Below are 13,073 nucleotides of genomic sequence, written 5' to 3'. Positions count from 1 at the left end.
CTTTAAAGGTGTAACAATAACAGAGTTGTCATGATTGGAGATTTTAATTTCCAAAATATAGATTGGCATCTCCCTAGAGCAAGGGGTTTAGATGGGGTGGAGTTTGTTAGGAGTGTTCAGGAAGGTTTCTTGACACGATATGTAGATAAGCCTACAAGAGGAGAGGCTGTACTTGATCTGGTATTGGGAAATGAACCTGGTCAGGTGTCAGATCTCTCAGTGGGAGAGCATTTTGGAGATAGTGATTATAATTCTATCTCCTTTATAATAGCATTGGAGAGAGATAGGAAAAGACAAGATAGAAAAGCATTTAATTGGAGTAAGGGGAATTAAGAGGCTATCAGGCAGGAAATTGGAAGCTTAAATTGGAAACAGATGTTCTCAGGGAAAAGTAAGGAAGGAATGTGGCAAATGTTTAGGGGATATTTAAGTGGAGTTCTGTATAGGTATGTTCCAATGCGACTGAGAAGTTATGGTAGGGTACAGGAATCGTGGTGTACAAAGGCTGTAATAAATCTAGTCAAGAAGAAAAGAAAAGCTTACAAAAGGTTCAGAGTGCTAGGTAATGTTAGAGATCTAGAAGATTATAAGGCTAATAGGAAGGAGTTTAAGAAAGAAATTAGGAGAGCCAGAAGGGGCCATGAGAAGGCCTTGGCGGACAGGATTAAGGAAAACCCTAAAGCATTCTTCAAGTATGTGATGAGGAAGAGGATAAGACATGAAAGAATAGGACCTATCAAGTGTGGCAGTGGGAAAGTGTGTATGGAACCTGAGGAAATGTCAGAGGTACTTAATGAATACTTCATTATTCACCATGGAAAAGGATCTTGGTGATTGTAGTGATGTCTTGCAGCAGACTGAAAAGCTTGAGCATGTAGATATTAAGAAAGAGCATGTGCTGGAGCTTTTGGAAAGCATCAAGTTGGATAAGTCGCTGGAACTGGATGAGATGTACCCCAGGCTACTGTGGGAGGCAAGGGAGGAGATTGCTGAGCCTCTGACAATTGTCTTTGCATCATCAATGGTAACAGGTTCCGGAGGATTGGAGGGTTGCGGATATTGTTCCTTTATTCAAGAAAGGGAGTAGAGATAGTCCAGGAAGTGATAGACCAGTGAGTCTTACCTCAGTGGTTGTTAAGTTGATGGAGAAGATCCTGAGAGGCAGGATTTATGAACACTTGGAGAGGTATAATATGATTAGGAATAGTCAGTATGGCTTTGTCAAGGGCAGGTCGTGCCTTACGAGCCTGATTGAATTTTTTGAGGATGTGACTAAACACATTGATGAAGGAAGAGCAGTAGATGTAGTGTATATGGATTTCAACAAGGCATTTGATAAGGTACCCCATGCAAGGCTTATTGAGAAAGTAAGGAGGCATGTGATACAAGGGGACATTGCTTTGTGGATCCAGAACTGGCTTTCCCACAGAAGGCAAAGAGTGGTTGTAGATGGATCATATTTTGCATGGAGGTCAGTCACCAATGGGGTCCCTCAGGGATCTGTTCTGGGACCCTTACTCTTCATGATTTTTATAAATGACCTGGATGAGGAAGTGGAGGGATGTGTTAGTAAATTTGCTAATGACAGAAAGGTTAGAGGTGTTGTGGATAGTGTGGAGGGCTGTCAGAGGTTACAGCGGGACATTGATAGGATGCAAAACTGGTCTGAGAAGTGGCAGATGGAGTTCAACCCAGATAAGTGTGAAGTGGTTCATTTTGGTAGGTCAAATATGATGGCAGAATATAGTATTAATAGTAAGACTCTTGGCAATGTGGAGGATCAGAGGGATCTTGGGGTCTGAGTCCATAGGACACTCAAAGCTGCTGTGCAGGTTGACTCTGTGGTTAAGAAGTCATATAGTGCATTGGCCTTCATCAATCATGGGACTGAGTTTAGGAGCCGAGAGGTAATGTTGCAGCTCTGTCGGACCCTGGTCAGACCCCACTTGGAGTACTGTGCTCAGTTCTGGTGGTCTCACTATAGGAAGGATGTAGAAACCATAGAAAGTGTGCAGAGGAGATTTACAAGGATGTTGCCTGGATTGGGGAGCATGCCTTATGAGAATAGGTTAAGTGAACTCAGCCTTTTCTCCTTGGAGCGATGGAGGATGAAAGGTGACCTTATACAGGAGTATAAGATGATGAGCGGCATTGATTGTGTGGATAGTCAGAAACTTTTTCCCAGGGCTGAAGTAGTGGCTACAAGAGGACACAGGTTTAAGGTGCTGGGGAGCAGGTAGAGAGGAGATGTCAGGGGTAAGTTGTTTACTCAGAGAGCAGTGAGCGCATGGAATGGGCTGTCAGCAATGGTGGTGGAGGTGGATACGATGGGGTCTTTTAAGAGACTTTTGGATAGGTACATGGAGCTAGAAAAATAGTGAGTGATGAGTAACCCTAGGTAATTTCTAAGGTAGGGACATGTTCGGCACAGCTTTGTGGGCTGAAGGGCCTGTGTTGTGCTGTAGGTTTTCTACGTTTCTGTTTTGGAACTTTGTCACATTTGAGCAATAATAACAAAGACTTTGCAAATAGGTACAGAATCTTTTAAATGTATGATCTCAATTTTGATGTAAGATGAATTGTTAATGACAATGAACCGTCATTTTCCATCAGTTACCCACATCTCACACCACGTCAACCAGAATCGTATCATGCAGGCAGTGATGTCTTTGCCAAGTTTTCAGCATACATCAAGAACACAAGTAAAGTTGCCAATGAAAGTAAGATTTACTATTGCAATTAATTAATATGAAACTCAGTTTGTACCACCAGGAATAGTTACAGATGATGTGCAAAATGCTGTATATTAACTCTTGAGGGTTTAAGTTAATGAAAACAAAAAGTTAACATTTTTGTGTTAATCGCATTATTTTTGAGGCTAAGTGCTGAAGGAACACATCATCAAAGTAGAAATAGGTGCAGGCCACAGCTCCTTGAAGCTGTTCTGCTGTTCAATAAGATTTTGTTTGATTTGACTGTAGCATCCATTCCAGATGCCTGCTTATTCTCAATGCACTAGAACCTTTCAGCCTCCTCTTCATCTACCTTGGCCTGAAAAGTATCCAAAAGTTCCATTTCATCTATTCTTTAAGGAAGCAAACTCCAATGACTCACAACCAGTTGAGGGAGAAAAGAAATATCCTACTCTGCTCTAAGTGGGCCATTGCTACAGGAACAGCTAATTCAGTTCTGTCTTGAGAGACTGCTTATGAGGGAGAAATCAGCAGGGGGAAAGTGTCTTTAGTGTGCATACAAAAATTCTAATCAAAATCAAGCTCTCCAAAGATTAGCAGCAGAACTGAATAAAGAAGACACTTAAAGCAGCCATTGGGGTAATGAAAGCCAGTACCTTTGGTGAAGACTGTAACCAGCTTGGTTCTATCTGTTGCAAGCTCACAATATTGCACCCATTTGTAAGTATTGGAAAAGTCCATCGACTAGGCCCCTGTGCTGGTGCCATAACTACATCCGCTTGCTGCACTACTCACAGGATAGGTTGCTATAGAGTCATAGAGCAATACGGCACACATACCCACGCTGACTACAGTGGCCACCTGGCCCGTCGCAATTTCTTACATTCGACCCATATCCCTCCAAGCCCCACACCTCCATGAACCCATCCCCATGAGCTTTTTTAATTATACTACTATATCCGCCTCAACCGTTTCTTCTGGCAGCATATTCCATACACTCACCACCCTCTGCATGAAAAGTTGTCCCTCAGCGCCCTTTTAAATCTTTTCCCTCTCACACTAAATCATTGTCCCCAAGTTTCAGTCATATATCTTGGCGAAATGACTATTACCATCACCCCTATTTATGTCTCTCATCCTTTTAAACACTTCTATAAGGTCACCCCTCACTCTCCTACATTCCAGGGAATAAAGACCTAACACGACCAACTTCTCTCTGTAACTCAGACCTTCTAGTCCTGTCAAAATACTCGGAACTCTTCTTAACACTCTTTCTAGTGTAACCGTGTCTTTTCTATAATAAGGAGACTAGTACTGTACATAGTACACCAAGTGCAGTTGACATAATGTTCCAGCTTCTATACTCGGTGTCTGAACATGGCCAGTCTCTCCCCACAGCTCAGGCAGCTGAAGGCCAGTATGCTAAGCACCCTTTTCACTCCCTTCTCTACTATAATGCCACTTTCTATGAGCTGGAGATCTGTTTTTATGAGTCCCTCTGTTCCATTATACTGCCTAGTACCCTACTATTCTGGTATAAGTCCTACATTGGTTTGACTTTCCAAAATGTATCACTATCTGCATTGAAATCCACCTCCACTCCCCAGTTGATCAAGGTCCCACTGTAATCTACGCTAATCTTCTTCATTATCAACACCATCTCCTAATTCCACATCATCTGCATACTTTTTGACCAAGCTTTGCACATTTGCATCCACATTATTTATATAAACAATGAATAGTGACATTCCCTACAATGATCTGTGCCAAGGTCATTGTCCTGCGCCCTCTCACAAGGAGAGGCAGAATGTGAGTGGCTACCAGGCCACACCCTGAAGCCCCAGAAACAGCAACACCCTGTGAGATTTTGACAACTCACTGGGATCAAAATTTCCTTCACTGACCTCAATTCATCTGGTATTTTGAAACATTTGAAAAGAACCAAAGCGGAATAAGTTTGAAAATTATTTTTAAAAATAAATGATTTTAGTTAAAATCATATTACAACACTGTTAATTAAAAGAATAAATATATTGGAAAATTTTAAAAAAGAAGCAGCTAAAATGACTTTTTAAAGAAAGTCCACAACCATGTTCAACTGATTGGGGTTGTCACTGATTCATCAGCCAGCTATGTCTATGACTTCTTTCCAATCTCTCAACTCTATTCATTTCCAAACTACCATGGGGCACAGGAGGTCTAATGTGTCAGCAGCAAACATCAAGCACATTCCTCATTACTCTATTGTAGTGCCCCGACACAGAAGTGGAAGTTACATTGAACAGCAATGGCTATTCTCTGCAGAACCAATGCCCACCCACTACTGCCCAATCCATCATTAACATGCCCTGACTCAGATAAATACAGCAGTTTTTACAGCATACCCTCACATGGCTAACTCTCATCCTTGGCTCACTGTAGAATTTGAAACTGCTTTGCTGAAGGAGCTGAAAAGATTGGACAACTACCTGAAAGAACCTCTTCCTGATGAAATTGATGCCAACAGCACAGAGACTGTTCTTGTCTCCAAAAGAAAATACCTGGATGGAAATGAGCTCACACTGGCCGACTGCAACCTGTTACCTAAGCTTCATATCATCAAGGTAACATTTCAAACATCATTCTTGAATGAAGTAATGTAGGCTTTTTTTTTTCTTTAATGTATGACTGGAATTACAGAATAGTATAGACTCAATTTATTGTGTAATCCACTTGTATAGTTTAAGAATCAATTTTTTCAAGGAGCCAGTCAAAGGTATTTAATTTATTATATTTCTTCAAAAGCTAAAAGCTATTATTCTATCTGTTAACAAAATTTTCAATCCTGTAAATATCCGAGGTTGTTCAATAAAGCATTTGTGGGCTGAACTGTATTTGGCCTCACTGTGCTGAAGAAAGATAAAATGTGGAACCAGCTTCACATTACAGATATCCAACTACTTGTCCCACAGGCCCTAACTGGGTCAGCTGTCTGCCTGGATTAGCCAAATAAGTAACCTTTCTTGAGCAGAGTTACTTTGGAAAAGTCACACAGGAACCTACGATGGTCAAAAAATGTATACTTTTGGGGCTTTTGTGTCTATTGGGGCCATTGCACTTGGAAGATTTTTACCATCTCTAACCGATTGTCCCATTAGGCCTAATAAAAAATGTTTTAAAAGTAGCAGATCTCATCCATCTCTGTAAAGAAAGAGTCTGTGAATAAAAAGCCATTTAAAAAGACGCCCCATCATTTCCTTCATAGCTGTAACTGAAGGTATATTAACAGCTTTCAGACAACAAGCCCCTCTCAACAACATCAATTAGTGTTTAATAATTGCAAGTGTTCAGTCAGATTTTGGACAAAATGTAAACATATTTCCAAATTAAGAACAAAAGATGATAATTCTAAACACTGCACAATGCAATTACCTGCCATTTGCAACAAATGCTGAGGATTGACTGCTCAGTGTGGACAGCAAGCATGGTCGTAAGGTCTTCCTGAAGAGACCAGAATTCCTTACTGACGGAATCTACTGGAAAACCAGTGTGGATTGAAAGCAGGTTGCTCCACGACCCTCTTTCACCGCCGCATGGTAAAAACAAAAGCCGTGAACAGGCTCCTGTTTCTGTATCTGTTGTTGGTTTCACTGAAAAGTTATGACACAGGCAGATATTCAGCCTATCATATTGGTGCCAGCTAAAAGCAGAGCTACCCAATTTGATCAGTAGCCCGGACACCAGAGATTTTCAAGTTTATATCCAGGTAATTGTTTTAAAATGTTGGGATTTAAATTTTGCTTCTACTGCCCTGTTGGAAGTGAGGTCCAGACCCCTACTTAGTCCAAATGAAGAAAACTTCTCTCACCTAATCCATCCAAATATTTGTGATCCTACAATTCAACCTATATCCCCCAGTTTTTGATCTCTCAGCTAAGGTTATTAAATCTCTCTTTTTCACTTTATCCAATGTGGATAATTTTATACACCTCAGCCTCCTCTGTTGCAAAACAAAGTTAACTACCGGTATTCCAATCTTAAACAGAAGAGATTATGCAGATGCTGGAAATCCAGAGTAACACATAAAAATTGCTGGAGGAACTCAATAGGTCAGGCAGTCTTTAAGGAAAGGAATAAAAAGGTCAATGTTTTGGGCTGAGACTCCTCATCAGGACTGTATGTGTTAGCTATTCCAATCACTATATTTAGCCATAGTTCCAGTTAACTAGCAAAAATTCCCTTGACACGGATGGCTGGCATTGCATCTACAGGATCTTTCTGAAAATCTGTTTCCCAGAAAAAGTACTCTGCTCATTCCAGGAGGTCCAAGAGGAAGTGAAGGCCACAATCCAGGATCCAAAGCATGATCTGAGTGTTACTGGGAGGAAGCAAAGCTACAATTGATGATGGTTATCATCATCTGACTCATTATGTTCCAGATCATATGACACAGGCATTCGTGGTCTTCTATCTGTCTTTAATCTGAGAAGTTCTAAGCAGCTCTTCAAAACTTTAGCCTGTCCTTCCCTTGATGTATCTCATGAATGTCATGCACTATCAACTGCGACCTTTTTCCCATCAATTTTTCCCGTTGCTATATAGAAAGCTCAGTTAGCATTGATAACTTTGTCATCTTCTGCATAGGTATTCTTTCCAAAATAAAAAGGCAGCAGCCTCTTCAACTGCAGACAATTTCAGAGCTAAGGACATATCAGTATTCTGGGTCTGTCCTTCACAAAATGCACTGCAAGCTGTCTCGGAATTACCCGATGAATTCAGATCTTGATGAACAGGTTCCCTGATAGACATAGAGATATAGAAAACCTACAGCACAATACAGACCCTTTGGCCCACAAAGCTGTGTTGAACATGTCTTTACCTTAGAAATTACCTAGGGTTACCCATAGCCCTCTATTTTCCTAAGCTAAGATATATACAAATTACCATGATGCTCAGAAACAAAGCACCGGGATACCAAGAACTCTCACAAAATCTGTGTCCATTATAAAATTATGGTCAACACGAATTTCTTACTGCTAATTTGGCTTAAACCTTTCTTACCAGTTCATTCAGTCTAGATAAGGCATGATGTGAAAATTGGCAAAAACATGTCAGTTTCTGCAATTTCCTATAGTGTCATGGAGCACAGAAACAGGCCTTTCAGCCCACCAAGTCTATACTGACTTTTTGCCCACCTGCACTAATCCCATTTGCCAGTATTATGTCCATATGCCTATATGCCTTGCCTATTTAGGTGTTTGTCTACAGGCCTCTTGCAACATGATCTTGATATCAACCACTGTCTGCATGAAAAACATTACCTCTTAAATCCTCTTTAAAACTCCTTAGTCTCACCTTAAAACTGTACTCATTTGTTTTTGATACCACCAACATGCGAAAAAGATTCTGACTGTTTACCCTATCTATGCCCCTCATAATCTATATACTTCTATCAGGTCACATCTCAGACTCCTTTGTTCCAGAGAAAAGAAATCTAGCCTATCCAATCTCCTCCCATAACTCTACTCCTCATTTCTGAAACAACAAGCTGGTAATGTGGTACAGGAAGATGACCACACAGTAGGCTTGTTGCATTCCATTTCTTTATAGCTACTTTCTGCCTTCGCCGTGTCAGAAAACAGGTTTTCAGCTCCTTGAAGTCTCATGGAATTAATGAATTGCCATCAGTGAGACCCTTGAGTTATCTAGCCTGCAATCTGTGCAGGCCACACTGGATAATGTGAGAGATTTCCTCCTGGGACATGTCCGGAGCTTACGTCAAGTTTATGTGTGGAAGGCTGTTTGCCACAATCAGCTCAACGGCCCAGGGCACGAAGGAAAATGAAAGCATTCATGTTGTGACTTTGCCAGCCAAGTTTTTAAGAAATTCATGATCCAGAGGTCTGGAAAAGCTGGGTCACCATGGAGCTGACCTCAGAGGCTTCCATCAGGTGGACCTGTGGTTACCATGGAAGGCTCCTTACTCACAGATTACACTGTTCTCCCACTTCATAGAGTTTCAGAATTTTATTGTGTCGTCTTCTAGTTTTCAAGATACCTGTTGCCTTCATTATGTGGGATGGCAATTCTGTCAGCTTAAAACAAGATATTTTGCTTACAATGCAAATGATCCGAGAGTGAATATCTTAAAGTACTGAATGGATTCTGACGTTAGCACACATTTGATTTTTTTAAAAAAAACATGAATGTTTATTCTTTTTCCCTCTTTAATTCCACCGGAACAAAAATTAGTTTGCAAAACTTAGATGTCTGACCCAAAATCAAGCGTACATTCAGTGGTCACTTTATTAGGAACCTCCTGTGCCTAATAAAGTGGCCATTTGGAGTGTGTCTGTGGTCTTCTGCACATGTTGCCCATCCAGTTCAAGTCTGGACATGTTGCATGTTTAGAGATGCTCTTCTGCACACTGCTGTTGTAACGCATAGTTACTTGAGTTATTGTTACCTTCCTGTCAGCTTGAACCAGTCTGGGCATTTTCCTCTGACCTCCCTCATTAACAAGGCATTCTCTCCCACAGAACTGCCATTCACTGAATGTTTCCTTTTTTAAACCATTCTCTGTAAACTCCAAAGACTGTTGTGCATGAAAATCCAAGGAGATCAGCATTTCCTGAGATACTCAGACCACCCAGTCTGGCACCAATAAACATTCTATGGTCAAAGTCACCGAGATCACAATTCTTCCCCATTCTGATGTTTGGACTGAACAACAACTGAGCCTATTGAGCATGTCTGCATGCTATTTATGTATTGAGTTGCTGCTACATACTTGGCTGATCAGATATTAGCATTAACGAGCAGCTGCATCTAATAAAGTGGCGACTGAGTGTATGTCCAGGACATTTTGTATTTAGTACTGTTGGCCAGTAGAGGATTCATGGTAACCAAGCTGCACCAGTGTTATCAATGTTCCTTACCACAGTCATTTATGAGGGGTGATTGATAAGTTCATGGCCTAAGGTAGAAGGAGTCAATTTTAGAAAACCTAGCACATTTCTTTTTCAACATAATCCCCTCCTACATTTATACACTTAGCCCAGTGGCTGTGGAGCATATGGATCCCTTCTTTGTAGAAGTCGACATCTTGGACCTCCAGAAGTGGTCCACAGCGGGGGTGATTGATAAGTTTGAGGCCTAAGGTGGAAGGAGATGAGTTATACAGCTCTCGTTACATGCACTTGCAGCTCAACTCTGAGTGATTTTGTAGAAAGTTTGAAGTTAATAACTCATCGGGGTGATTGATAAGTTTGTGGCCTAAGGTAGAAGGAGATGAGTTATTTCGCACTCGTTACATGCACGTGTGGGTCAACTCTTTAAGTGTTTATGCAGAAAGTTTGAAGTTAATAACTCATCTCCTTCTACCTTAGGCCATGAACTTATCAATCACCCCTTGTACTTCCTTCAGTGCTAAAGTAACATTGGATTTGTTTGGGCTCTTCTGCAGGTGGCTGCCAAGAAATACCGGAATTTTGAGATTCCTAAAGAAATGTCTTCTCTCTGGCGTTATCTGAAAAATGCATATGAGCGAAGTGAGTTCAAGTGTACCTGTCCATCCACTGAAGAGATTGAAAGGGCCTACGCCGATATTGCCAAAGAAATGCAATGACAATAACTGACTCACATTGTACAGCAAAATCCCAGTGTACGGAAGTACCCAATTGTATTCTTTGAATAGAGAAGTATGATAGAAATCTGTTTTGCTTTTGAGCGTTGATAGCCCACTTCTTGCGAGATGCCTGTTAAATGCAGCTTGGTCACTTTATGTTAAAAGCACTTATCCTATACTCTGGATCGTCTACTTATAAAATTATATTTTGGAGGAACATATTAAATTTATTTTGTTAGAAATGCAGAATATTCAAAAAACAAAAACATAGAAAGAGGAACAGCTATTGACCTGAGTCTGATACCAGCCTGAAATGTCCCTCACCAAACGTATTTAACCTTGAGGTTCATCTGTTTTTCTGCAGTTACATCTTTTGGTCTTAAGACCACATAGTTCTCCTTTAACATTAGTACAGTCAGCCTTCCTTATCCGTGGGTTCCGCGAGTGTGAATTCAACCAACCGCGGATCAGGAAAACCCAGACGTTCTCTCTCCAGCACTTGTTGTTTATGTACAGACTTCTTTTTCTTGTCATTATCCCCTAAACAATACAGTATAACAACTTACATAGCATTTACATTGTATTGGGTATTATAAGTAATCTAGAGATGATTTAAAGTATACGGGAGGATGTGCATAGTTTACTGCGGATTGGGAATAAAAAAAAACTGGAAGTTGTCTAAGTCGGAACAGGTACATCCGGTATTATTTAACATCAGTTAGTCAAACGTTTATCTTAGTATATAGTATATATTTTACCTTTCTATGCATATAAAACACTTAAGAAACATATGTATTTCAATATTTAAACCACTGCGTTGTTTAGTAATAATAGTAGTTTTCATCAAGGCAGCACCTTTCACATGCTCCATTATTCTCACTTTATCCTTTAAAATTGTTCCGATCGTTGAACGACTGTAGCCTAACACTTTTCCAATGACCGATGGCGTTTCACCTCTTTCCGATTGCTTTATTATTTTCACTTTTTTTGCAATTGTGATCGTTTTCCGTCAACGGAACAGAAACACTGTGGGCGGCAGGTCCCAAGCTCTGCAGGGTCCTAAAGTCCACCACACTGAGACAGGTTAAATAAGCTCGGGTGCTCCGCCGGGTCCTAAAGTCCAGCGCTATGAGCATCTGCGTTGTTTGGTATCCACAGGGGGTCCTGGAACCAATCCCCCATGGATGAGGAGGACCGACTGTAATACAATTTTACTACACAGTATGTGCCTATGAGCATACTGTACCTATCTATTTAACTATAAACAACCTATAGGGGGTAAATAGTTTGGTTTGGACAAAGTAAAATATGTAAAATCATATCGTTTACAGCTAACTTCAGACAAAGTTGCACATTATTAATTCACCGGAATCAATAGTTGCATTTGTGGGAGGCTGACCTATGCCCCTCTAACTCTCAAGGATACCTTCTTGTGCATTGGAGAAATCTGATCCCCATTCATTTTTTTTATTTTCATTGGATGGGGGTTTAACTGTCAATGTCAGCATTTATTGTCCACCCTTAAAAGTAATGGCTTATTGAATTTAAATTCCTCACATGCTGTATCAGAATTTAAATTCATGACAATAGATTAATAGTCCAAAATTAGTTTCCTGTCCATTAACTTAACTGCTACACCCTTTAGCCAATACACACAATGCTATTATTATATTTTTGCTTGTCAGTAGCTTCAAAATACTTCAACAACAGGCATGAACAGAATATCCTTACACAACACAGTAATGAAAATGTCTATACTAAGATTTAATTGTATTTTTTTCACTGTGATAGTCCCTAAAACTGACTGTTTAATTCACGCACTTAAAAATAATTACCATGTTGGAAAGAGGATCAGTTATGAGAAACTGAAATAGAAAATTTTAAAAATGTCTCTTTGTTAATGTAAACTGGCTAAACATCTTTGTCTGCTCTTTGTTTCCTCGGTGTCTATTCTAAAGTCTGATCAAGGCATAGTTGTTAATGAACCATGCACTTCAAAATACCAGGACTATCAGTGGGCAACCCTGGAATATTCTCCCCTGAAGGCTACAGTTTTCCTATCCCTGTATCTCCAAATCAGTGTTCTAAAATGTGGGGTGATGAGATCATTGTTGAATACTAACTGGTCTTTACTGACTATGCCAGCCTTTTTGTCCCTCCTACTTAACCAATCTTTCTGCAAAGCAATAAATTTCACAACTGATGTAAATGACAATAAACCCCATTCTTATTCTGATTCTGAAATCCCCACTCGACACTCATGATGTCCAAACAGACAAGATCAAGAGGGCACAAAATAGGAAGTTGAAGACTTCAATTCGTAATATTTTTGAATTTTCATTGTGTTTTTGACATTCAAGGTTATTTTAGAATGTGATTGTTTGATCTTAAATGCAGGTAAGAGTTTATTGAAGGATTATGAATACTGCAATAATTATTTTTTGGGTTCCTATGTTGTCAGATAATAGCTTTATTAGTAATGCTATTTTCATAAATATTAAGAAATAATGAACAAATACTATCTTAATAACATAAATATGAAACTCCCCCATTTTTCTGTGCATGTCTGTTAATACTGTACATCCCAAAAAATTATTTCTTTCACTGTTATTATTTGCTTTTGTTATGCCTCTCTGTTGTGATATTTATCTTGTATCCAATTATTGTCTCATTTACTTCTGAAGTAAATATTTCCCAATTCCATTTTTAGTAAACAATCAAGCATTGATGTCAAAACCCTAAGGATTTGAATACATGATAATTCCTCAGTTCCT

At 39.8% G+C, this 13,073-nt stretch overlaps 1 protein-coding gene across 1 annotated transcript in view; it reads left to right on the top strand.

Annotated features, from left to right (window-relative positions):
* Positions 1–13,067, top strand: part of clic2 (chloride intracellular channel 2) — a 51,145-nt gene extending 38,078 nt beyond the window's left edge. The window contains 3 exon segments of the mRNA XM_073058435.1: positions 2,614–2,720; positions 5,115–5,296; positions 10,138–13,067. Of these exon segments, the coding sequence (XP_072914536.1) occupies positions 2,614–2,720; positions 5,115–5,296; positions 10,138–10,299 (451 nt within the window). The 3' untranslated portion in view covers positions 10,300–13,067.
* The last annotated feature ends 6 nt before the right edge of the window (positions 13,068–13,073 follow it).

This window comes from Hemitrygon akajei, chromosome 10 (assembly GCF_048418815.1).
Source record: "Hemitrygon akajei chromosome 10, sHemAka1.3, whole genome shotgun sequence".
Lineage (NCBI taxonomy): Eukaryota > Metazoa > Chordata > Chondrichthyes > Myliobatiformes > Dasyatidae > Hemitrygon > Hemitrygon akajei.
This window is presented reverse-complemented; position numbering and strand designations above follow the sequence as displayed.